Raw genomic sequence first — 27,631 nt, forward strand, 5'->3', positions numbered from 1 at the left:
TTTTAAATTATGAAGATGCTAAATTAAAGACCAGCTAAAAAAAAGATTAGATGCCTGTAACTTAATTTCCTTATGCTGGATTCTTTGCATTTGTTTTACAACTGAGTTAAGATACTTTAATTATTATCTTGTGAACCTTGACAATCTGGGCAGCAGTAATGATCATTTGGGAATCTGGAATTGCATAGGTGAAGGTTCCCTAAAGGGTCCTGTCTTTATGTTACTATATATATTCGAGAAAGTTCATATTGCTGTTATGTCCTTGAGTTTGTGTTATCCTGTTAGTACAGGGTGGCGCCCAGTGACCCCTGCCTTGTGTAGCACCTCCCACATGCACCAGGGCTGGTCTGCGTGCCAACAGAATACAGCAGAAGGGAAGGTAGGTCACTTCCAGGATCAGGTTATAAATGACTGTGGCTTCTAACAGGGATTCTTTCTTTCCCTCTCAGATCACTTGCTCTGGGGGAAGCTAGTTGCCATTCTGAAGACACCTGTCAAGTCTATGGAGAAGCCCACATCACTATGTGGGAAGTGAGATCTCCAGCTTACAGCCAGCAAAGAACTAAGGCCTGGAGATACTCGAGTGAATTTGGAAGCAGATAACCACTTCACCAAGCCTTCAGATGAGTACAGCCCCAGCTGACAGCTTGACTGTAACCTCATGAAAAGCCTTGAGTCAGAATCACTCAGCTAAGCCACTCCCAGATTCCTGACCCATGGAAACTGTGAGAGAAGCAGATTTTTGTTTGTTTGTTTTTTAAGCTGCTAAATTTGGGAATATTAATAGCTAAAACAGAGAATACCAGTGGTATGACTGCATTGTCTCTACAAGAGCTATCAGACTAGGGAGAAACACATTTTGTTTTCCGTCTAGGAAAGTGGCTCTTAGTGGCTCATTTAAGCATCATGAAAACTTATAAGAATATGATAAACACTAGAGATCTTATCCTTAGAAAAATGCACATATGCTCATGAACATAATATTTTGCAGGTAATATCAGGGATTTTATTTGATCTCTGAAGCCCTTTATGAGTACACTCTGGGTACAGCATGCTGATTAAAAAACTACTGCCCTAGGAGATCAAGTGAAAAGCAGTGTCAGAAACAGGCAGTTTCCCACCTGAATCAGTAAAGCCAGAAGTGCTGGCCACCAGGCGTGACAGCCTATCAAAGGAGCTCATGCCTCCACTCCCATAGGGAGAAGCAGCCACAGCATTGTAGAGAAGGCTGCTGAATGATTTCATGGAATAAAAAGGCTATGACAATAGCTTTGCATTTAAGCTTTCTCACATTTAAGTCTGCTTTTACTTGTTAAAAAAAGTTAATACAGCATGTGGCCATAGAGGCTTTAAACAGGAACCCTTGCCTCCAATCTTTAGCCTGGAACCCAGGTCGCTTACGAATAATCTCCTTAAGATGGATGTGAGGAAATGCAATGTGTAAAGCGAGTCACGCTGACCCCTTCTCCCTTTGACGACCTCCCTATGGACACGAGAATACACAAATGAAGTACAGCAGGGCAAGTGTCACCCCCATCATAGGCATGCATCAGTGACGTTACTTACTGTCACCTGGCTCTTGAGTGTCTGGCAATGTGGCACAGCTTTGGCAAGAAAAAAAAAGAATAATGTTGTTCGTATATTATGTGAGTGATAAGTATTTGTTTATCAATGTAACAACTCATTCATAAACTATATGACTTGCCAGAACCAGACTAAGAGGGAAAAGGGGTGTGTGTGTGTGTGCGCGCGTGTGTGTGTGTGTGTGTGTGTGTGTGTGTGTGTGTGTGTGTAAGAGAGAGAGAGAAAGAGAGAGAGAAAATAGAAAATAAACTAGCCTTCAGAAATATTTCTCTTCTTGAAGGTCATCAGACAGGAACATTCTACCTCTAGTCCACAGTTGGCATCATCATAGTATCATGACTAGAAAAGATCCTCTCATTACTGCATTCTTGTATCCAGCAAACATAAGGAAAGGTCTACCATGTGTCTTGCTGTCCTATGCACCCTCAATAATTCTGACCATAATAAAAGAATTTTCTAGAATCTTCTAGAATTGTACCTGGACGTCAGCCAACTATGGCTACCTCCATCTCCTTCTCTCACACTCCTCTAATTCCCAAGCTCTGGGCCAGATTATTCAACTGAAAATTGTGTTTTAAGAAAGGCAGAGAGGATCTAGAGATCAGGGAGACTGGCTTGGGCTTAACACCTCTAGGGAGAGCAGTCCCCCTCCATGCTAGGCTGGCTTTGTAAGACATCCAGGAGCAAATCACACAGGAGGTCAGACGCTCCACCTGACTTAGTAACGCCAGAGGTGTTGGCAGCAGAGAGTCTACACAAAGGTGCTCACGGCTGTACCTCTGCAGAGAGAAGAGGCCACAGCATTTTAGGAGGGTGCCAGATGAGTTCATGGAAGGGAAAACCTATGGCAATAGCTTGTCCTTTTCATTTCATTGCATTTAAATCCAGTTTTTTAAAAACCTTTTAATTTGTATTTAATTTAATTGCATTTAATTTTGGCCACACTGAGGAAAAAGATAAAGAAAAAAACCAACCACATCTTCTTTAGGATTTGAACAATAAAAATTGTTTTCTGACTATATCCTTGAAAATTGTTCACAGAACTATTCGATCTGAAAATGGGGTGGGGGGGGATGAATATCACTATTTAACTTTGATATAATAAAATGTCCATACTTGCTAAGATTGCAGAAAATTCTGTGTGTGTGTGTGTGTGTGTGTGTGTATGTGTGTGTGTGTGTGTAAGATCAACAACTCTTCTTTCTTTTCCTGTAATTCTTTCCTGTGTACAATGTTGGTCTTAAAAAGACAACCGTGTGGTATCTGCTGGCTAATATGAACGTGAAGGGATTTCTGCAAATCTGGCAACCTCTCTCTGTACTTACGGTCTATTTCATTGACCAAAATGGTATCTCTATTTCCCCACAGGTCATACCCTAGAGAACACATGCAAACCCTCGGCCCCTCCTCCATCACTTCCCTGAAGCAGGTCCTCTTCCAGAAACACCTCTAGTTTGCTGCCCTTCGGTTTGTTCCCTGCCTCCAGCTTCCCTCGTCCCTGCCAGCTCCCTGTCTGGGGAATGAGGCTGCCTTGCTGCTGACGGAAGGACCGCACTCAAGAGGCAATGAAAACAACTACTCACATCGTGTGCAAATATTCTCTCCCTCACTCTCTGATATTCCTCTTCTCTCTCTTCAATTGATTTACTTCGTCTGTCATCTCTAAATGGATGCATTCTGTTTTGCTGAACAGAAAAAAGAAATCAGGAGGGTTATCCAAGTTGAGCTGTTGGAAATCTGCAGTTAAGAAAAACTGTCAGCTGAGAATAATAAATGTTCACTTAAGCAAATGGGGCGTGAAAAGCCTTACTCCCTCTGGTCCCTAAGGAAGCCGTGGTAGGGTACGTGTGTGGTGTGTGTGCCATGCAATGGCAGGGGATGCTTGTTACTCCTGCTTGCTCCCTTGCCGATGCAAGTAGCATGGGAGTTTCTGGAGTGTAAGCTCCTGAATGTGCCTCAGGTATTCAGTCAGTTGGCTACGTGATGGGTCATGAGTCATGGGCTCTGTCCCCTTAGCAAACCTGTGTGATTCTGACTCCCCCAAAGGAGGCAGAATGGTGGTGAGAAAAGAGGAAGTGGCTAGTTCAAGATGTCTAAGAGAAGAAATGGCTTTGAAAACGTGGGGACCGGAGAAACAGAGCAAGGCGGTAAAGAAGGGAACAGGCAGAATGGAAGACGTGGATGCTACTTCTCTGCATCCTAACTTGTATTTTTATTCACTCAATGACTTATTCTGTGAATTGCGTCTGGGATAAAAAGAGGAACTAAATTCAAAAAGCTTGTCTGCTGATTAAGGTCGATGTCAAGAAATCTAACAATTCAAAGAACCCAGCATGAGGACTGCTGTTCTTCCCGCTGAGCCACTTCCTGTGTCTCTACCGCCCTCCCATCTTATTCCTGCCGTTCCTCCCCAAACGCCCTGCACTAACCACGTCCATCCATCCATCCAACAAACACCCACTAAGTACAGGACACGGGCACATGTTCCAGAGTCAACTCGAGCCATGGTGTGGTTTGATGGTGGTGGCAGGAAACGAGATACAAATGACGAACGGGTTTTTTTTTTAAAAAAAAGTGCGTCAGAGATGCACACACAGGCTCACGGTGACTCACTGTGGGTAATTAAAATAATAACTTGAGTGAGACGCAGATTGTCTTACCTTTCAGCATTCTAAAGCAAAGTCATTGCCAAAAAAAAAAAATCTATTTGATTGTCAGAGACATAAAGGGTAACTGTAATGACATTTACATGACTTTCTACTGTTCCTTTTATCATTAAAATTTTGTTTTCTTTTGCCATTTACTTAGTTTTCTTCTTAATCACCCTGGAACCCACCCCCTCCATCCATAGAAAAGTCTCTCTAGCCTTGTTGAGGTCCCATGAGTAAGGCTACTCTAGAACAATGTAATGTTTTGTCACAAGCAAAAAACACGTAAGGAGGAAGTTCTGCTCCAGTTCGTGCAAAACAAGCAGACAACTGACATGGACGATAAAACACGGGAAGGGGAAGGGGCGGGGGACTAAAACCTGAACTCAGTTCTTTGCTGTGAAGACTTATTTTAGGAGAGTTTGCAAAATCCACCTGGCCTCACCATAACAAGGTTTGTTGTTAACAGCTACATCAGTTGATCAGCGGTCCGTATTGACAATCCAGCTCAATGTGTGCACAACGGAAGGATAAAGCTGTAGGGAGGGGAACGACTGCCAGAGTTACACAGACACCTGGAAATGCAACTGACAAAGCTCTTCCCATCAGCTCGGAGCCTGCGGCATCCCAACCCCCCAAGACATGCAGCAGAGCCTGCGTCAAGCACCACCCATGCAGCCCAACACAGAGCCATCGCTGAAGCAACCAGGATGTGGTGTTCTGCTACCCACTGAATGCCGAAGAGGGAGGCAGGGGGGAGGGGGGCAGGAGGTTGGGGGCGGACAGTCGTTTCAGAGGCAGGGGAGATTTGGGAGGGGGAGCGGGGACAACAGAATGACAAGAACATCAGGCAGCCCACCTTCAAAAACAACAACGTCAGCCACTCTCAAACTTGAGAACCAACCTGAGTGTCTTCTTTATCAATACTAGAGTTATCTCGCTTCAAGATAAACCGCTTCTGGGATTCTTCACCTTTTTCATCTTTTAAATGTTCACAAAACCTTTGCTCTGGTCTGCCAGCAAAGTAAAACATATCAATAAAAAAAGTTTTTCCCCCTGTTTAGAGTTATTTCTTAGTGCTCCCCCCCCCCCCACGCCCCGCACAGTGGCATTCAACTTTAAAAAAACGTGGACACGTGGTTTTGATACTAGAATTGCTGGCAATATACAGGTAGGTAATAATATGTCACTTCACAGGTGTTGTTTGAATACCTTTGGTTGTTTGGAATTCGGAGTCTTGTTTGCTGCATGCTGTTCACCATGGCTGAAGTTAAAAAAAAATTTTAAAGGCCTGAAAATATATAGTGTATAGATGTTTTCTATAGTTATTTTGACCTCCATCACTCCTGAATTCAATCAAGTCCCTGCCCATATTCTCAAGCAACTATACATGCTTAGAATTTGGGATTACCACATTAATTCACAAATGTCTGGAAACTAGAAGAACACTTTCTTTTATATCTTCCTATTATATCTTCCCTTTCAAGAGCCTTCTGAATCTGTAGTGAGAGAGAACCATCTACGAATTATTTCCATCTTTCTTTAATGACAAATGCTCTGGAATCTGGCTCCAGTAGACTCTGACATCCTTGACCATGTCTTATAAATCAGTTCAGTAATAGGGGAAACTGGAGATATTTAGTTTAAACAACTTAATGTCTGATTAGCATGGGGAAAATGCTCCAAGCAGTTATACACTATTGACTAGTCAATTGATTTTTTTTAAGGTCCTCTTAATCATTTTGTATTATTACAGGAAAGGGCTCCACTTCCCTGTTAATTTCCCACAGGCATCACTGCACACCAAAGAACTCAATGAATGACCTGGGCTTGAGTTCATCCCAGAGGAAGTGCTAAAATGTTCATTCCCCAGTTTAGGAGCAGTTGTAATTTACGGCTGTCATTAAAGTGTCTCTCATGTCTGATGTATTACTCTGTAAGTCCCCTGGGTTCAGTATGTATCCAGTCATTGGGAAGCCATGTCACAGCATCTATTGTTTAATATGACCAGCAATTAAGGTGACCAGTAATTAAGGGAATCTCATCATTAGCTCCAAAATAAGCAAACAGCACTTTGAAAACAAAGGAGCAGTTTAACTGTATAATTCAAATCTTGATGAGAAGCATTGTTTCCTTAAACGCACATACATAAAGTATAATAATAATTGGGGAGCAGACAAAACCAGAAAACTGAAATAATACCAGTTATAGCTTCTAGAATTGTATATAATTTCTGCAAAGTGATATCATTATCTTACTCAATCCTTGCAAAAAAACTTTCATGTAGGAAAAGCAAATATTTTTTGCCTCTTTTACAGATAAAGAAACCATCCCTCGCTAAATCTTTTGACTCCAGTTTATAGATTCACCCACTAAGCCACAGGCATCAAACAGCCTATTCACATCCTTGCAGAGAAGTGATTCAGTCTCTCTCTGCTTCTGTTGTACTCAGTGGGCTGGAGGGCCTCACACCTCAGGATAAAGAACAAAAAATCTGCATCATATCATCTTCAATATCAATGTAAATGTTTTCCACCAAAATTAAGATGTAATAAAATATAGCAATTTGGAAGTGCGAATGTGACATTTTAACATCAGAACAGAGTAAATTTGCACTTTATAATGAAGAGGTCATTCACAGTAGAGAAATTAAATATATTTTGGTGGAGCACAGTCACAGGTCACTTCAATTACTTATTACGCTATAAAGTCTGACAATACTAGTGTGAATAGCTACAGGTCGCTGTAAACGAGAAAAATTCTCCAGGAGCTTTTCTTTTTTCTTTCTTTTTTTTTTTTTTAGGAGCTTTTTTAAAGCTTCCCAACATTTTCAACCACTTAGGTGTTGTTATATTGTTTTCTTTCCTTTCTTCTTAATTGACGTATAGTAAGTGTACATAATATTATATGAGTTACAGGTGTACAATACAGTGATATCCAAATTTTTTTTAAAAAAAGCTTTTTTAAAGCTTCCCAACATTTTCAAACACTTAGATGTTGTTGTATTGTTTCTTATGTAGCATGTAAAATTAGGATATTAACTTAAGTACAAACGCTGATAGTATCAATACTAATTAAGCCTCTTCTAATAGCCCCAAGCTCTGTAAACCTGATAAACTCTAGTCAATGAAATGATTTGCTGACTGCTAAATATACAGATATATTTCTTTTATTTGTTGCTAATCATCTATAAATGTTCATTTAGAAATGAAATGGTCTAAGAATGTGAACTTTTGGATTCATGAGCATAAGGTGAATTTGCTTCAGACTAAATTCTTCTTTAGGCAGAAAATCATTTAGAGTGAGATTTCAGCGTAGTAACCAGAGATAGAATGCAAGTTCCATGTGGGTAGGGACCTTGCTTTTTAAAAACTGAATCCTTAGTGCCTAGAACCGTGCCTGGCATATGGGAGCCATTTGGTTGGATGAATAAATGACTCAATGTATGAATGAATGAAAATTTAGCACAGCTGTATATAAATCACAGTAATTCAGGGACAGATCAAAGAATCACTGAGTAAGATATACAGTCACAAATGTTTATAAAACAGAACAGCAGAGAGTTTGGTTAGTAGGAGCATAAATTCAAATTTAGAGGGACTTCCCTGGTGGTCCAGTGGTAAAGAATCCGCCTTACGATGCAGGGGACGCGGGTTTGATCCCTGGTCTGGGAACTAAGATCTAACATGCCGTGGGGCAACTAAACCCGCGCACCACAACTACTGAGCTCCCGCGGCTCAACTAGAGCCCGCGTGCTGCAAACTACAGAGCCCGCATGCTCTGGAACCCGCGTGCCACAACTACAGAGCCCACGTACCCTGGAGCCTGCCCGCCACAACTAGAGAGAGAAAACCCGCCTGCCACAACTAGGGAGAGGCCCTCATGCCGCAATGAAAGATCCCGCATGCCTCAATGCAGATCCCGTGTGCCACAACTAAGACCCGATGCAGCCAAAAATAAATAAATTATAAATCTTAAAAACAAATTTAGACCATTAGGAACATCCTTAAAAATCAGATTTATGTTTGGCTTCAAGTCAATTGTGTTATTAAAGAAAAGCTTTTCACATTTGAGGATATCTTGGGAAAAGAGGTGGACATGGGAATTTTAGCTTTTCTAGTTTGGGAACTTCTCAGTTAAAATGTCATTATAGTTACGAGAGAGCTTTTCAACCATTATTTTTGAAATGTCATCTGCGTTTCTTCATAGTGATGATTTTCTTTTTTTCATAGCAGGAAAAATACATCCATCACATAAGCAAGAGTAGTCAAAGGAGCTTGTTTGAATCAATAATGGAAATATTATTTAGAACAACAATATTTGTTACTCTGATATAAATTATGCAAACTGCATCTTGCACGACTGCTTTTCAAGTATTTTGTTTAAATTTGTTTTCAAACATTAGAAACTAAAAGTCCAAATTACTAATCCCTTCTTGATTTTCCAAAAATATTTTGAAAGGTTAGAAAGTAACCATTTGAAGTTTGCATAAAAGGAATAAAATAAACCTAATAAGATTTTTCCAGGTTGATTTTATAGAGAATTACCTAGAGGTAAGGAGTAATTTTAGGTTTAAACTCATGCAGGCTATAGTTTATTACTGAAGTATTATATGTGATTACACTAAAAATTACTGGTAATGCACCATTATATTGGCGCTTTTAAAAATCCTTTTTACCACTAATTTAACATTATAGCAATATTATTTCTTAGCCATAAAATGAATGGAACTAAAGTAATATATCATGGACCTTTATTTAAAATGGTAATGAATTATTTTTAATGTATCAAGATGTAACTCTAAGAAAAACTCCTCAAGGCTTCAAAAGGTCAAGGTATTTATTAAATTAATGATAACTAGAGTTTACTATGTATCTCATGGCCATGCATTATACATGCCTACATTATTTTTTCCTGGAACATTTCAGTCCATGAGTTATTATTTTTAGCTGTCTCTTTATCAAAAAGCAGAGAAAACAAATTTAATGTTTCTTCTTCTTTTTCAAAATTTATTTATTTTATTTTATTTATTTATTTTTTGCTGTGTTGGGTCCTCATTGCTGTGTGCGGGCTTTCCCTAGTTGTGGCAAGCGGAGGCTACTCTTCCTTGTGGTGCATGGGTTCCTCATTGTGGTGGCTTCTCTTGTTGCAGAGCACAGGCTCTAGGCGTGCAGGCTTCAGTAGTTGTGACACGTGGGCTCAGTGGTTGTGGCTCATGGGTTCTAGAGCACAGGCTCAGTAGTTGTGGTGCACGGGCTTAGTTGCTCCGTGGCGTGTGGGATCTTCCCAGACCAGGGATCGAACCTGTGTCCCCTGCATTGGCAGGCGGGTTATTAACCACTGCGCCACCAGGGAAGTTCCTAATGTTTCTTCTTGATTAAAAAAAAAATAGTTTCCTCTTCTTAAGTTTTTTAAAAGTGTTTTCCCACAATTCATAGGAGGTGTCTACTGTGACACTCATTGATCATGTGTGGTGAGCAGTACTGGCATTTCCATTCTGTCTTGGCATCCCCAAACCTTTCAAAAGTTAGAACTAACTCTTCATTGTTCCTTATTAGACAGAGCTCATGAATTGACAGGCAGTATGGCTGAGTGAAATACTGTGTAAGACCATCAAACTCTATCTTCTCGTCAATTGATTCCAATTTTAGTTAGATTTCTTTCACCTGAACCTTAAAAAAAGATGAGGATGCTTTATTATTTTTAAAAAATCTTTTTGATCTACAAGTATTTTCAGTGGTTTACTCTCACTGCCATTTGGTTTCCATTTCTTGAAACCAAATGTATTACTTCTCATCCAAATAGTTCAGTTTAATCCCTCCCCTCACATACGCACAAATGAAGAATTCAATTCTGCTAAATGCGGAGGAGCACAAAGGGACATCTTTGAATTTCATACTGAATAATGGAAAGATGGTCATCAATATGCATGAAAGGTTGCTGCGCACAGCAGGGTGAAATATTTTGATGTCAAAGACATTCGTCAAAAATATTTTAATAGTCAAACATATCACAGAAGTCTGAGTGTCCCTGTTCCCTTAACACGTGGAAATATTCAATTACGATACTGACAACTGATATCTCTTATTTAAAAAAGAAAGTCCTATGTTCTTTACGTATTTCATGATTTCCACTTCCACCTTGTCATTTTATACCATTTTATTCTCTTTTAAATGAGACTACGCCTTAAAAATTCAGCATTCTAGCATTTAAGTTTGGAAACCAAACATCTTCAACCAACAGACTACAACTTCTCTTTCTACTCTATGCCCCAATTCCACCTTTCCTGAAGTCATGGTGACACACTCACGGCCTCTCCACTAGCAGAAATCTTTTTTTTTTTTTTTTGGTCATTTGTATATGTTCTCTGTTGAAATTTCAGTTCATTCTATTGACCATTTTTATTTTTTGAATTTTATTTATTTTTTTATACAGCAGGTTCTTATTAGTTATCTATTTCATACATATTAGTGTGTATATGTCAATCCCAATCTCCCAATTCATCCCACCACCACCACCTTCCCCCACCACGTTCCCCCCTTGGTGTCCATACATTTGTTCTCTAGAAATCTTAAGATTAATAAGACACAGGAAATACACCAAGAAGATTCATTGTACCCAACCAGGCTCTGGCCTTCAAGTATGCCCTACAACTTCCCCCAGTGAGAGTGCTAATGTGACTGCTCCTACTAAAGGTGGATCTGGAAGCAACAAAGGGAGTCTGCAGAAACTGGGCCCAATTCTGCTCCCTATAGGAGGCCAAGGTGCTGATGGAAGGAACCAAATCACTGTAATCTGGCTCCCTCCAAACTACTCTACATATAGGAAAAGACTGTATGTAGTATTTATATGTATAGTGAACCTCCCTCTAAACTCTCCCGAACTGTATAATACAGATAATGTCTTTACAAACTTATACACACAGGCTTGCACTTACACACCATGTAAACCTCAGTCTGAGCTGAGTGGCAGTAGCCGTGGATTTCAGTCTTGATCTTCTGTGAAATGACCAGGTAAGACCAAGACACGAACCTCAGTTTTCTCTTCTGTAAAACAGTCTAGCTTTATCTACCTAGAATGTTGTGAGCTAGACAGATAGATAGAGAGATATACAGATATTTGGAAAGTATTATTACTGCATGGGAAAGCTCTTTTTAAAAAAAGTTATATTAAGGATATTAACATTATAGAAGGTACGTGCATGTTTCATTTCCAAAATTAAACAGTAAATTATATGTTCAACACTCCAAGGCCCATAAATAATTTCAAGTTGTGAAAGGAACAGAGCACACTTATTTTCTCTCCTCACAATGTATGTCTGTCTATCTACAGACACATGTTCTCTGAGGTATTTGAGAATAATAATATGAGAAAATATATTTTGAGAGACATGATGCAGAGTTTGACCAATGTTAATAAATAAATGTCTTAACTTTGAGCTGGACTATTGTTTAATGAACTAGGTTGTCTGTTCAGTAAATAAAATCCCACGGTTTTCCTGAGAGTAATGTGATTCTTAGTTAGGTTTCTGACCTTTGGCTTAAGGTCAGATGATTTTTCAATGCTATTCCTATAAAAAGTGCAGAGTAAATTTGTCCTGTTTAGAAATGACAGGATGCCAACCAACCGCTCACAGATTTCCAAGAGGCACTTGAAGGGATGCTTAGTCCTCTTCAGAGGATTAGTTAGCAAGCATCATATCAGGACGCTGCTCAGTTTATTCCTGGTGCCACTCACATTCCAAGACAAAGGAAAAGAAATGCAACAGATGTGGGAGGAAAAGTATGGGTTTTTTTGGTTTGTTCTGGTATAAATGCACTCCATCACCTGCAGGGAGTGAGTGCTTAAGGGTCAAGAACTGATGACTCCCATCTTCAACCTGAGTCCCTTCAGGAAACTAAGCAGAACAGATGTCCGCTGACCCTGCTGTGCTGCTGGCCACTCCCCCTGAGAAGGGGGCAGTCCCCCAGTCCTTTTCATAGGGCAGTCACCATCCATCACCTCAGGGATTCTTAGCAAAGTCAACTGGGCTCAACTGCTTCACTTAGAGAGAGGCTTTGCTTAGCACCAGAACAAGTTTCATGGTTCTTGTGATTTACCTAATAGCCAGCTCAGTGCATCACCCTTTCTGCAACAAACAAGCAAACTACCACAGTCACTATAACGCCGCTCATCACTCCAGGCCAATACCCACGTCCACACCTCTCAGGAATCGGGACCTTGTGCTCTTGAGCACTGGACTCTTAAGGTGTCACCCCCAACCTCTGCCTTTGAGCCACTATTCTTGTTTCATGGTTGCAGGGGCCTGTATCCTCTTTCCGCAGTAGATCTGCCATTTCCTTTCCTTGCTTTGCACTCTTAAGAGTAGGGGATTGGAGGCAATGACAGTGGGTGGATGTGAAAGACAAAAGAAAAAAATATTCAAGAGATGACAACATTTTAACATGAAAATTATCTGGAGCTAGTTAAATGGTTACTCTGACATATGCAAAGACATTCAGATACACGTGGGATTTTCTCTGCCTATGACTGACCTTGGCCCTTTGGAAAATACTAGTCAAAGTAGATGGTTTCTCGTCTCCATATGATACACCCTGAGCATACATCTTTTCTCTAAGAAGGAGAAAATGGGAGGGGGGGCGGGTAAAAATTATCTAATAAGAGAACAATGAGCTGCTTTGGGCTAAACACGTAGAAAAATAAGCAAAAGAGAAAAAGTGAAGATCAGAGAGAGAAACAAAGAGAAGAATAAAGCTTCTCATAAAGAAAACAGACCCATATATTTGTAACATTTAAATATTTTTTAAAAAGCACTGTTCATCTTTTAGCCTCAATCCTCAATACTTATCAAAAAAGTAACATGATAGAGAGTAAATACATTCTAAATATCACTTGCACTACCAAATTGCACAGACCCTAGTACCTCTGCCCCAGATTTCCAAGGGGCTCATTTGGTGTCACCACCTAATCTGACAGTTAACAAAGAATGTCAACAGAAAAAATTTAAAAGTGCTAGAGAGTGAAACATATTTCTAGCAATAAACGGGGGAAAGAGAGCCCAACAAAAGCTGAAAAAAAACAAAAACAAAAACACGTAGTGAGCCTCAGCTCAAAAACTCTTGTTATTTCAACAAAAAGCAGTCAATTCTAATGAGAGGCATCCCCAACCATTCAGATCCAATTCGTGGAACAACAGATGTGCTGGATGGCTGTAGGCGACATACACTCAGCTGTTCTCACCCTGGCTAGCCCTGAGAATCAACAAGGATGCAGTGGTGCCAGGCTAAGGTGACTTTCCTTTGCTAAAGGCTCTAAAGTGCATCAGTTCACTCAGAAGAAGGCACCTTTTTGGAACGTACCCCAAATGAACATGATTCTTATTTTCTACTCTCTCAGGACTACTACATCCTTAACCCCATGCTCCTGTGGCTATGACATGAAAACATGCATTTGGACAACTGAATTGCCTGGAGCAGTAATTTTGTATTAACACAATGGATACGTTTATCTCCTGTACCGACATTATCCATAAGCGTAGCTTTTTCATTCTTGAAAACACAGATCGAAATGGAGTATAGGAACTTTCCACTGGATGGCTATCACCCCCTACCAAATACGGCATCTTCTTCTCCCCAAATATCACATCTTGTAGCAGTGATAAATACAGAAAATCTGGCAAGAACTATCATTTTGTAGGAAGTCTCTGTTATTTATTGATACCACTGAGTTAATCTTCAAAGAGATCTTCTCCCTCAATCATTGTTTCTTATCAGACAACAAAAGACTTAAGAGTTGAAAATTCCAACCAATCCAGGAGATCTTGAGGATTTTGCCCAAGATGTTTTGGATGTTTTTGCTTTAAAGAGAGTTAGATTATTTAAGAAAATTGTTCTCAGCATTAGACACACTGGTTTAGATCCCAGCCACACTGAGCATTGCTTCTCTGTAAGTCCAAAATTGAATTTGAGTTTGTGCTTAATGTTCTTCTTCTGTAAAATGAACCTCTAATGACTTACGTTATATGTTTTTAATATTAAATGAAATAACATACATTAAATAAGAGGTAAAGTACCCAGTGCAATTGAACAAACATTAGGTAATGTTCGTATAAGAGATTATACCACTTAACTAACTGAGAAGTCTGAGATAAGTTTTTTCCATCATGAAAGGATGGATGTATTATATCTGAAGACATTAGAGAAAATACTGGAAGTGAGTGTGGTACACACACGTGTATGTATAATCCTCATAGTCTGCTGTCGTGACTTAAGTATTTTGAACTTCAGGTGAAACTATTTTCTCTCCATGCAAAACTTAATATTTTCAAGTCACATTCTATAATTACTTGAACTGCTGACAATCTAGAAAAACAGGGATTCTGGAAATAAATCCCAGCCAATATCTAGCTGATATGCATCCACGTCAGAGGAACACCTTATATGCCAGCTCAGTGTCATTGAAAAAGAAAAATTAAAAGTTAACTAAGAAAGTGTTTTCTCTCCCTCAGCCCTCTAGTTCATTTTTATATCTTCCATCCACGTTTTGCTGCATTTCTCCCAAGCTGCAGTACCATTTAAAATATGCATTTGTAATGTATTTGCTTCAGAATAGCATAAAACTGTACACACTGAAAAGGTACTCCTAAAACACAAAACCCACAAGGAACCATCTGAGGAATTTCCATCTCAGCCTCCCTCCTTTATAGAAATGGAAACATTTTCATCTAATAATATATCCAAATCAATACGGTCCCCACGACCATCACATGCCAATTGCGCTGATGGCACAACTCCTGAAATTTTCAGAGTCAAAGAAACGCCAAGACACCTAGAACTTGAAGAGATGTTCCCTTTCAAACTTCAACTCCATGAGAACATGGCAATAGACTTCAAACATCAAATGTATCATTTCCCACAGAACAATATTTATTTCTCCTTTCTGAAACTGCCCAAAGTGATTCAGGTCCTGGAAATGTGACTTGTTAAGGACATTTGTAAAAGGACATTTAATTCATCCTTTTCTCTTGTCCTAAAAGATATTAACCTCTCCCATCCCCATCTCAACCCCGGCAAGAGCCACTCAAATCGAGGACGGTCAGAAAGGCATCTGGAATAGGACAGTAGGCCTTGACAACTGTGGATGAAAGAGTATTAAGCTCAGCTCTTCAGAAAATACCTTGATTGTCCATGACATACGGTCATTTCTTTTTGTTTAGGACTCACAGAGTGAGGATCAAGAGCAGGAACCAGGCAAAATGTCTAGCAGCCTGGGCATTTTGTTGTAGCAGCAATACCTAAAGGGGTACCCTGCATAAACTCTCCTTCTGCTCTTCCTGGAGGCATGAACACATGGGGTCTATTGGAAACTGGCCATTAAAAAAAAAAAAAAAAAAGAAAAAGAAAATCTAGTGCTCTTTTGGAAGTGAAGAAGTCTGATATATTATGATAACAGGATGCTCACTGGCAGAAAATGAAAGGTTTACGGGACAAATTATGTCCTTTAGTGATATATGGAAACTTGCAAGAATCATAAGGATTTCGAGAAGAGCTGACCAATAGAACTTTCTGAAGAAATGGGAATGTTCTATATATGCTGGAGCAGGTGCACTTGAAATGTGGCTAGCCTGACTGAGGAACTGAATCTTAATGCTCAAATTTTATTTAAATTTAATTAACTTAATTTAAAATGTAAATAGTCATACATAAGTAGTGACTACTACATCGAACTGAGCAAGTTCAGAGTCATCACTCCGAGTTTACTGAGAGCCTTTATACACTGGTTTATTTTCTCAAAAACTGTTATACAAGGAAACAGGTCTCAAACATGTGTATTAATATCTATGACTATGCGATTGCAAAATCACAGTGAATTAAACATAAATGCACTATCTCTACTAGTTGAAACTATACCAATCTACTTGACCTATGGGCTTTTTCCATGTCTGTTATGGCCTTACAGAGAAAGAGGTGAAATTAGAAGGAAAGAGTCACTTGCTTGCCTATTTTGCAGTCAGTGTGTCCCTGCATTAGTATCAGAACGTCATAAGAAAAACCAGAATGGAGAGTGAAAAACAACAGCAACAACCAGGAGTATCTGATGGAGAGGGAAGATGTAAAGGATTAAAGGACAGTAATCTTTCATTCCTACTACTGTTCAGAATAGGAGGTCCATGTGCCAACAATCAGATAAAGTGGAAAGCTAATACATTTTAAGATGTATTTTGCCAGCACAGTAGAATGCAACCACAGGACCCAAGAATTCTGAAGCTCCAAGGGCCTTTAAACATTATCCATTTCAAACTCTCCTGCAGATACATAAGTAATTTGAAGCCCAGAGAAGTGAAGTGTTCAGTGTTCCTGAGATAATAGCCAACCTCAGTCCCAGATCTCCTAGTCTGAGTTCTCTCCACTATGACTTTCACGCTCATTCTGCTGAACACAGACTGAGTCTTGAGCAGAGAAAGAGCCTCATCTCCGTCCCAACAAGTCCCAACCTCCGGTGAGTAGAAAATAATGTTTTAACCATGCTGCTGTGCTTGATACAAAAGTTCCCTTCACCAACATGGCATTCCTAAAAACCACGCAGTTTACACAATTTACCAAACACTGTGAAAAAAGAAATTATAATACACAGATGTCTTAAGAGAATGCTTTATATAGGGACAGTTTTTGAGTTTAATGTGTATTTTTGCTATGAAGGTGGTTTGTGCTGTACTTAAAGGAGACATGAGTTCAAGAGAGACGGTTCCAAATTACCAAAGCAAATGACTACTCATCTTATGCTTTTTGGTGACTCAGTGGCACCATGAAAAGTCATTAAGATAGAAGCAAACAGTTACTGAAAGGAGCAGAACCAAACAAGCAACCTCCTTTTAGATCTAGAACTTAGATATTAGCCAGCTCAAAAACTCTCATTTTACAGGTGAAAAAACTGAGATGGCAGATTTTAAATGACTTGTTTCAAGTCACACAGCTAGTAAGTAAAAGAATTGAGTCTTAGAGGCAGGACTTTTGTCTCCAGGTTTGGAATTTTTTGTTATTCTAAAAACCACACTAAGATCGATGTCTATGAAACAGAAAAACAAAGAAAAGGACAATTATCCTATGTATGTCATTATTGTTTTAAAATGTCTGTTATTTTTCATTGGAGGTATATTTGACATAACACGTTCCATGTTTTGTATGTAATCACAGGGATTACTGATGGAAGGAAGAAAACTGCGTTTCACGAGTTATGTAAAAGATCAGGCAATAAATACATAGCACGGCCTAAATTTTATCGACTTTCCTGGTCCTCAGACAATCTTCTACAGATAAATGCCACTACTGCTGATAAGAGCAAGAGATAAATAACACTGCACATTTTAAATGCCATGTACTTTGAATTTTATACTGTGCTCTTATAAATGAATCCACAAGAGAGAAAGCAAATGCTAAATAAATACAGTGGTGGGGCTTACATTCTTGTGTTGCTGGTTTTGTTGATGATGACAGATTTCCCTGTTTGATCCACGTTGTGATCCAACCCAAAGTAAGCTGCCACTCGATGGACAAGCATCCTCTGATAGGACGACATCTGAGGAAACTTTTTATAGTGATTACTGGAAAGGAATACAAGAAACAGCAGCATCAGCAAATTCGTTTCTGGCCTGTAGTACATTTTAGAGGCACACCAACAAAACCAGTTCTTTTTCATCCAAACCATTAAGCTTATTTCATTTCTGGCATCACGTGAGGTCCTCATTTCCAGACACATTTTCCACTGACAGATGTACTGATTAAGTTACAATAAGTGTTTTTGTTTTATAGTTGCACATTTCTCAGACCACAGAGAACTTAATGTCCACTGGAAAGTGTTCTGTTTTGGTCCAGGATACCTTATCAACAGAGCCAGGCACAGGACAAATGACATGACATAATACGGGACTGCAGATGCCTATCTGGAGATATGTCATTACATGGTTGACACTGAAAGCAGTACAATTATTTCCAGGCATAACTGACTACAGCCAGCTGGCGCCCATTAAAAAACTATAATAAAAATGAAAAGGGTCGCTTCTTGTTACTGCTACTCTATGCTAATCAGTGGCCCCCCTGTTTATAGCCGTTTTGTCAGGAATTTAACAAGCGGGAGCACACACGGTCCAAGCAACAATTCCCATCAGCACATAGCTCCTAACTCCAATAGCATCTCTATTTAATGAGTCAGCAAACACGTTAAATAATGTTTTATCTATCCCTAAAAATCTTTCCAGAATGAATAATTAAACCCAAATACCAAACTAAGACATATCAGATTAATTAACCGGCATTGCAATTTAACATACTTGTTGTCACCAATGAAATCAATAATTTCCTGCTCCATTTTCAAGAGTATCATCCTGTCTCTGCAAAATAAATGTTAAAATGAAAAGGCTTTATGTACTTTCCATTCCCAAAGACTTAACAATTTCATTTATATGTATGGAAAAGATTGTTTAAATCTATGTGGCTACAAATCAGTATCTAACTCTTCTCTGGAATATGCTGTCCAAATACCTGTAATTCCATTCTGTTTAAGATTATTTCTCATCTCATTTGTTAAGTATTTTGTAATATTGAAACTCCTGTAGTTTTTAATATTAATTAAGGCATGCAAGGTATCAGGCCCATAAAACACATCAAGTAAATTTTATATTTTAAATTGATAGGAAACTGGAACAAAGCTAAGCCTAAGTAGTTGGTTCTATAGCTGTACTGATGCATATTTGGTTTATTTGACATTGATTCTCATCCTCTATTTTTTCCCCTTAATCAGTATCTCTTTGTGACCAGAAAAGCAGAACTTGTAAACTGTAATTTATTCATTGGCTAAGTACCCAGGAATTAAGACTATTTATACACAGTACACATGCAAACTATTTGCAGAAAAAAGGAAATACAAGAGACAGTTTAAGACATCAGAGAAGAAGCCTGCCTTTTACAACTCTCTTCTTAGAAGTGTTTGGATTAATGAGTTTGATTGTAATATTCTACTTGACTCTTCTAGAAATGAGAGGTTTACTTAATAATTTACCTGGAATTATTCTTTAATGTGTTAATCAGAAACTCGTGTAAGTCTATGCCTGTAGAATCCGTATATTCTTGGCTGCAATCTGAAACAAATAGCAGGATGCAGTTGTCAGAAAGGCCGATGTGGAGGTGGGGTGGAAAAGGTTTTCCCAACCTTTCCCGATCCCTTTTGCTCAGGTAAACTTTAGGTGAAGCTATTGGTGTGAAAGATACATGTTACAAAACTAGCAACCTGGTAATATTACATCAGGATGAAAATTAGATTCAGGGATTGAGAACACCCAGTAAATTCCCAGTTTGAAAAGACCCAACTGTCATAGGAGAGGAAGTGGGCACAGTCTGGGTGGGTGGGTGGAGTCAAATGTCATGTGTTCATTCTGTGCTGTCAATCAGCAAGGGCACGACCTCCCCGTGACAGTGAGGGGTACTCCCAACCCACAGAGAGAGCTCTCAAGAGTTTGAGATACCATGGAACTCTCTTTCTCTTAAAACAGAGAAGGCAAAAACTGAAAGTTCTGTTATAAGACTGTCTACATAATAATCAATACAAAGTATAGGAGGGCACTAAATATTTCCAAGTCTTTCAAGTCTTTTGATGCTGGCTAAAGCTTAATTTCTAAAGCCATCTTAGGAAGCTGTACTTCTTTACTCTTGGATACACCTTGGTTTTAGATATTCAGCAGCAGAGATAATCATTATAGGCAGATATGTGGTTATAGAGCATGATATGAGAAGTAGTTGTCATTTCTCAGCTGATCAGATGCCCTATGCTCCCGCAGTTATTTTTAAAAAAAATAGTCTACCGCCAAGCTATTTATTCATGGTATTCTTCATTTCAACTTAGTTTTATTTTTCTCTCTCTCTCTTTTTTCGGTTTTAGTTTTGTATAATTACACGTAAGGCAACAATTTGAAAAGCCCGGATTGTAGATTTGGGGTTTTAGAAGGAATAACTTTTGGGGAAGAATTTTTATTGAAGTAGAAGTGTGTATATTTTAAATGAGACATTATGGAGCAGTATATGGGTTGCAGAGACCAAATTCATCTGTGCCAGATAAAATGTTAAAATGTGTTCCATTGACATTGGTATATACATCTGTGCTTTGGGGATAACAACACTTACCACTTATCGACTGAGAATTGCTACTCCACTATCTGTTTTTTAAGATAAACATGAAAGTAAAGATATAAAACTGGGTACTATTACTGTTCATCAATTCGAGCTAACTGGACTAATAAACCTGAATTAAGAACATATTTATATTCACTCCCTTGTACAAACTTCTCATTGAAAATGGGATATCCAAACGAATATCCCAAGAAATATGTGATCCTAAAAGTAACCTTTCTAGATACACAAAAATGACACCATGAACAGAAAAAAAAAATCAAGGTCACATCACCTTTTACACACACACATACGTACACATATAAAATTATATGCAGAATTTGGTGGGAGGTGACATGTGTGTAAAATCTATAATGTATTCTGTGACTATTTATGCGTCCAAATTAAGTTAAGGAAACATTTTCACATTCACCTTTTGATAACATTCTGATCTTGGGTTTTTCACAGGTTTTATCTTTGTTTTTATCCTTTTCTTTTTCTCTTTCAGAGTCATCTTTCCTAGATTTATCATCCTCTTGCAGGCTGGGAAAACTGGAAAGCTGTAAATGAATTGATTCCTGTTGGGGAAAAAATATAATAATTTAGGGCCAGATTTAAGAATCTCTGTCTGGTTTCCATTTTGCATAGAGATTATTAAGAACAGGAAAATGAAAGCCAGGTGCAGATTTTTTTTTTCTTAAGTGGTAAAAAATTAAACCTGTCAGAAAAATAATTGCCCTTTAAGGTGAACTAAACTTCAGAAGTCAATGGAAGGTCATGAGAAGTATATAGTACTAAAACTTTGCCTCATGAATATTAACCATAAGCAAGTTAAATTTCTGTAGATAACAACACTGATTTTCTCTACAGGTTTATTTTTAAACACCTAGGAAAAATTTTCTTTATCAATAAGCTTGCATCACAGCTCCTGTCACGTCTCAAAAAAAGAAAAAAAGAGGCTTCTGCAGTTCTTTTCTATAATTCCTTGTAAGGAAAAACTGGCACAAACACAGACAGACAGATACTATGAATCATAATTACAGAAAAAACAGACATAAATAAAGGCCGTGACAGCCAATTTACAATTAAAAATCTGTTCTAGAACCATATCAATAATGATTTCTATCACTATGAAAACTCAAGATATAGAATTGCAGGAATCCTAGGTATGGGCTATTATCATACATTGTTTACAAAGGCTATTAATAAATCATCGTAATATATGGTTACAATAAGCACTGCCTTTTAGAAAAGGTAGAAAATAGGACTATATTTTCCATCAGTTATATATAAATATTTAATATTATTTTAATTCTAGCATCAGTTAATCCTTTCCAAGATGTAAGATTCTCTTGAACCGATGCTTGGTTGACCATTTACAGTATTGGGACTGGATCCACTTTTATATTTATTGATTGTTCACTGAAAACAGATCATTTTGTATTAACTCATATATCAGCCATTTGGTTGATAGTATGTTCACTGTTTTGAAGAAGAATGAGCCAAATTATGTTTTTCAGTTTTATGAAAAAACTACACTATGATTAAAACTATGACAAATGAGCCAACATTAAACCCACTGGCTCTTATGTAAGAGATGATTTGATGGGAAAGCTTTCTTCTACTAGCGACATTAACATTTATGATGTGGGAAAAAAATATTCCCAATGACTAATAGTGTTTCTCACTGGTAACTAAACTAATGCTCCTCTACATGTGACTAAACTATGCCTCTACATCCTCAAATTATGGTCAATCCGGGATTCTTAACGGTTCTTGGTAAATCTAGCTAATCTAACAAGCAGAAAACAAAAATCCTCCAAAGCCAAATTTCTGTTTTGGGAGAGGCTCCATTGTGTATTCCAGGCTGGAATAAAAAGTCACCATGTTTGGAAAGATGCATGATACAGAGGATGAAATAAAACACCTTCTCATGGTAAATATTTATCTTAGCCGGGTTTCCTGATATCCACATGTTTATCCTCGGGATGGACATATACAAATTATGTAAAATGGAGTGTAATTTGATTGTAAGGTCTTTTATCACCGGACTTGGGACAGAAATGTCTCAGTCTGCAGAGATTCAGGCAGACTTCGGGGTTACGGTTTGCTTCCACTTGTTAAGGAAACAGCTGGAACATTTCTGGCTCTGAGTGGGGAAGAATCGATTCGACAGTGGTTCAGGGGAGGAAAGTGATGGTACCAGGCCATGGCAGTGGTCTCATTGCTTCTTCAAAACCGATTGAACCATCCAGCCTCGGTAAGTTTGAATCTAAAATCAAAGAGGCTTGGAAATATAAATGTAAGAGCACAGGCTGAAGGACATCATTTACCAAAAATATGTACAAACTCATGCCGTGTGTTGACAAATACCATACTCAGAAACATACCTGTCTTTTCTACACATTCTGGTGTTGAAAGAACACACAAAAGTGCTATAGAGTTGGTAAAAAACAATCTGTTCTTTTTTAATATTTTTATTGATATGCTCAATAATAAAATACAAGTATTAATAAATACATCGGTACAGGATAAGTTTATATCCAACAACAGGAAAAGAATGATTCAAGTTGCAGTAATACACTGATAGGTAAATAGTATAACATTAGAAAAGCAAAACTCCTTTAACTTAAGGACAGGCTGAACCATCAGCTATGGGTCTGAGATCAAGTAATACAGGTAGCAAGAGTTTTTCCCACGCAGGAAAATGAAGGCAGTTTTCCAAATACTGTGAATATACAAACATTGGGGAAGCAATACAATCCATATACTGTATACTTCGGCCAGTGTTCTCAGGGATTCAGTTCCCACATTTTGTTTAAGTGCCGGTAGTACCTAATGAAGGCATTGCATTCAAGCTCAAAGGTCTGCTTCTTTATTTTCTAAAAAAAGTAGCACGGCCACTCGCTTATTTGTGTGTCTATCAGCCCCCTGCTTCCACCACACCTCAGCCAGTCCAAAGAGAGGCTTGCAAGCTCTAATTTCTACAAAGCTAGTCTTAGTTACTCAGCTTGGAACCAGCAGGAACAAAGCACCGTTTGCCTCTTATTTCTCTGCACCAATTGTATGGAGAACCTAGACTTAGGTCCAGGATGGGCACAACGATACAGATGATCTCTTAAAAAATTTCCTCCTGGTACTTGTCAAATAGGATAAAAAGCAGATGAAATCTATAAAGGCTGTCCTCCTCTGCCTGGCATTAGAAGTGGGGGACCACTGGGGCATTACTTCTCCCAGGGTCTGTCATTCTGCAGTGTTAACATATATTGTGTGCATTACATCACAAGCCATCAATCAATGTTGAATAATATAAGCTGTGATATTCACATTATTCCCCCTTTTCAATCTCCCTTAAAAGAAGAAGCACAAATAAAATGCTGAACAAAAGCCACATATTTCTCAGAGCCCAAGTAAAATAAAGCCTGTGTATGAAACATAGGGATGGCTACTGAAAGCTGGCCTGCCCATGGCTTACGACATGGGTGGCTTATTAAGGAAATGAGGCTAGGGAAAAAAAATACTCTTAGGACAAAATCTATAAGGAATTTATTTTTGGTCCTTTTAAAGAAAGTGCTCTCAATGCTCTCTGTACCCATGAGGAGAATTTAGACTATTTTAATTAAAGTAAAAAGAGCGAAGCAAAACAAGGCCCAACAAAAATAATGCTATCTTAATCAATTTTTCCTCCTCTGGGCTCAGATAAATCATTTTACTTGTCTTCACTGCTCTCAGCCTCTGATAAAATAAGGAAAATTTTTTAGCAGCAAGACCATTTTTATAAAAATGAATATGATGCCTGAAAGGCAAACAAAAATAGATACGATGTGAAGTTTCCCATTTTGTCACAGAAGGGTTTTGTTGGAATTTGAATTTTTAGAGCTTAATAGTCTTGCTATAAGGAGCAAAAATAGGTATAAGGATATGCAGCAATGTATTAATAATATTAACTCAAGTTCACCATCATCTCAGATTTATTTCTGGACAATTTTTCCAGTAGTGAGAAATCTCCACCAAAGGCCATAAAAGTATGTCTCCAAAACTCAATGCACCTTATTCACTATTTCTGAAGTTTCACAAAAGCCAAGATTTGTGTTTTTATAGGCAAGTGCATTTTGGGGAGGTAAGAATCTCCAATAAGGAAGGAGATGGGATACTTGGGACTATATTTGGTTCAGTTTTATCAAGAGAGAGCCTTTGAGGAATATCAGCACGACTGTGCTTACATTTTAAGTTTTAATCTAAATTCTTTTGAATTCCTTTCCATTTGCAGTTTTCAGAGGGTCTGGAAAAAAACAAATGTAATACTTTGTGACAAACTGTTCAACTAATATTGAATGTCTCAGAAACAGAGGATGAAGCCAGAAGACTTTTTCCTTCTTGAACTGTTTTTTGCTCCCCCAAAGCACTCTTTAATGCCAAATGAATACTCATGCACACAAAGGTAGATCCCGTTCATGCAATGACCCATAATGACAGGGGGTATACCTGGTCCTGAAGACTTTCCCCTCCTGGTCTGGCCGAGGATTCTTCACAGACAGCAAGGCTGCGAGTCAGTTTACCTTTCCCTGCTCCTGACTGGGGAGGGAAAAGAAACGAGAAGGAAAGGAAAATAAAGAAAAAAAACCCAGGATACATCCTCAGGCTGTCAAATCATCTCCACCTTCTCTGGACATTCCCAAATCAGAGTTTTAAAAGCAAGCTTCAGATCCACTGCTCAGTGCTGTCTACAATGGCTCCAAGCATCACCCCCCTGTGCTGATGGGGATGCAGTGTCTACACTGGCTTGAAGCATCGGACCCCTGTGTTGATCGAGATGCAGGTGGAGGAGAATGTGGAAGGATGAATTTAAGGAACATGCCTAGCAAACTGTGCCCATCACACTGGAAACGTACAAAGAATGAATTGCTGCCTTTTCATGAAAGTACAAGGAGAAAAAGACAGCACAAATTAATTTCTACTAAAACTGGGTTTGGAAGTGACTTGACTGAGAAGATGTTTTAAAAGTTGAAGATTGTGTCCTAAACACCAGAACCTGTTTACTTCAAGGCAGAAACGAATTAGACAGACTAAAACATTTCCCCCAAACTTGATTTAAAATGAAAAGAAAACAAGCAGCTATTTGTTTGTAAAGCACTGTCAAGTCTGCCAGGATCAAATATATACACTGCAGCTATGTGAACCCTAAATGCTCTAATTAAAAAGCCTATAGCGGGACTTTCCTGGCAGTCCAGTGGTTAAGACTTCACCTTCCAATGTAGGGGGTGCAGGTTCGTTCCCTGGTCAGGGAGCTAAGATCCCACATACCTTGTGGCCCAAAAACCAAAACATAAAACAGAATTCAATAGACTTTAAAAATGGTCCATATCCAAAAAAAAAAAAAAAAAAAAGCACATAGAGCAGATAGGCATCAACACGACCCCATTAAATGCAGGCAGCACCGGTGCAGCCAAGATCCACATACAGCCACGTGAATCCTTGGCAAATTCTCTAACCCTGATGTTAATCCACATGCAACCATGATATCAGGTCAATGTAGAATTCCAGAACCCTACCTTGGATTTTCTTCTCTCTTGGTTCTGAGCCGCCAGTTGCCTCTGTATGTTAGAAACAAAATCAAACAAACAAACAAACAAACAGTCCACCAACAACCAGGAGAGGGGAGGGGAGAGAAGGAGAGAAAAAGATGTCACCAGAGTTGAAAAATCAATAACAACAGCAACAAGGTATTATAACCACCAGGGAGGACTCCCCCAGCTCTTGCTTCCCCAAACTTTTGACCATTTAGCTTTTCTCATTCCCTCCTTACAGCAGCTCCTGGGGAGGGGAAAAGCCGGCCTTGAAGGCTTTTTTGGCCATTATGCTGTTATCAGCCTCTGCTCCCTTTTTATATAAAAAGAGTTAACACTTTTGTAGTTTGGTTTAAAGAAAATCGATACAGGTTATTTGCAAGTACAGTTTGTTTTCCTTCTACCAAATCTCCTTCTCTCATAAATCATGAGTATTTAATCATATCACTTTTTCAGTACCGTCAATCACTCCCAAACTTCCCCCTACCCCTTCTAGAGCATTCTTTCTCCCTCTCTCTCTCTGGCTGGGAATTCTAGGCTTTTCTGCTAATAAGAATCGAAGCTTAGCCTGCCCAGGAAGGTCAACAGAGCTCATGTCTTTGATTTTTCTTAGTCTGTCATGAGCTGTATTCCATGGACTACAAACCCATTTTTATAACTCAGCTAGTGTAAAGCTGCCTCAGAAGTCCTCCACAAGCTACTTGAGGTGATCTGGAAATTAATATGGAGAAGCTGTGGGCAAATTCAGTCATTAAATATGTTCTTTGGATTTTTTTTTTTTTTTTTCATTTCAAAGGGCATTTTGACCAGAATGCACTGTTTGGTCAGAAAAAAAAAAAAAAAAAAAAAAGAAAACAAGACTAATAATTGGAAAAGGAGAAGATTCGTTTTATGGATTTCCTATTTATTTTACTAGTCAAACTCTTCACAAGCAAAGAAAACCCCAAACCTTCAGAGTATCTTCAAAATGAAAGAAAGGGATGCACACAGTGGTATGAGAAATGGGATTTCTCCAGGCTCACCTGTAATTCCAGTTTCTCCTCCTCATCCAGACTTTCGGATTTAACCACGCCGTTCTCTGGAGTGGCCGTCTCCTGCTCAGGCCCGCCTTCCTCCACTATGGTCTGACTCAGGTCTCCTGGCTCAGACATTCTCCCAGATGCAAATTAAAATAACAAGATTTGACACCCTACAAGGTTAAGACATCAGAAAGTAATGTCAGCACAGGGTGAAGTCTTGACCATTATCCTTGAGATATTCGATTTTTCCCTTTGTACTCAAATTCGAATAAGCAACTCCAGCCTCCCTGACAATTTTATACAAAAGGAGAATAAAACAAGATCAAATCAAGTACCCAAGACAAACACAAGAGGCAGATTCAGTTGCCCTGTCCACGCCCCTCCAAACACATACACATGCTCTTGTGAATACACCTTGCCGTCAAGGTGGGTCAATACATCTTAAAATGAGATGTGAAAGTCCCACACGTCTCCCCGTCCCTATGCTCCTCTACAAAGTAGAAGCAAAAGAAGAAGAGAGTATCTCCCCAACTCTTCCTCCACTTCTGAGTCGGGAGGTGGTACTAGGTGCTGCAGCATCTCTAAGATGACTCATAAGTCATTTGCAAATTTCAACCACAGACGTACCTTCCTGGGTAGAAGGGATTCAGTACACT

The 27,631-nt window shown here is 38.8% G+C and overlaps 1 protein-coding gene across 20 annotated transcripts in view; it reads right to left on the bottom strand.

Annotated features, from left to right (window-relative positions):
• ARPP21 (cAMP regulated phosphoprotein 21) overlaps window positions 1-27,107 on the bottom strand; it is a gene marked incomplete at its 5' end in the record, with an annotated part of 115,761 nt that extends 88,654 nt beyond the window's left edge. For 8 of the 20 annotated variants that reach the window (XM_082848287.1, XM_082848286.1, XM_082848285.1 and 5 more), the window contains 9 exons: window positions 3,168-3,269; window positions 5,137-5,245; window positions 17,692-17,832; window positions 18,559-18,618; window positions 19,287-19,365; window positions 20,823-20,967; window positions 24,875-24,964; window positions 25,942-25,983; window positions 26,979-27,107. In XM_082848287.1, the coding sequence (XP_082704413.1) occupies window positions 3,168-3,269; window positions 5,137-5,245; window positions 17,692-17,832; window positions 18,559-18,618; window positions 19,287-19,365; window positions 20,823-20,967; window positions 24,875-24,964; window positions 25,942-25,983; window positions 26,979-27,107 (897 nt within the window). The remainder of the gene's footprint in view (window positions 1-3,167; window positions 3,270-5,136; window positions 5,246-17,691; window positions 17,833-18,558; window positions 18,619-19,286; window positions 19,366-20,822; window positions 20,968-24,874; window positions 24,965-25,941; window positions 25,984-26,978) is intronic. The other 12 variants (XM_082848275.1, XM_082848279.1, XM_082848273.1 and 9 more) reach the window with 4 other exon arrangements.
• Window positions 27,108-27,631: the final 524 nt, after the last annotated feature.

The sequence above is a fragment of the Leucopleurus acutus genome, assembly GCF_964270905.1.
Source record: "Leucopleurus acutus genome assembly, chromosome: 10".
Taxonomy (NCBI): Eukaryota; Metazoa; Chordata; class Mammalia; order Artiodactyla; family Delphinidae; genus Leucopleurus; species Leucopleurus acutus.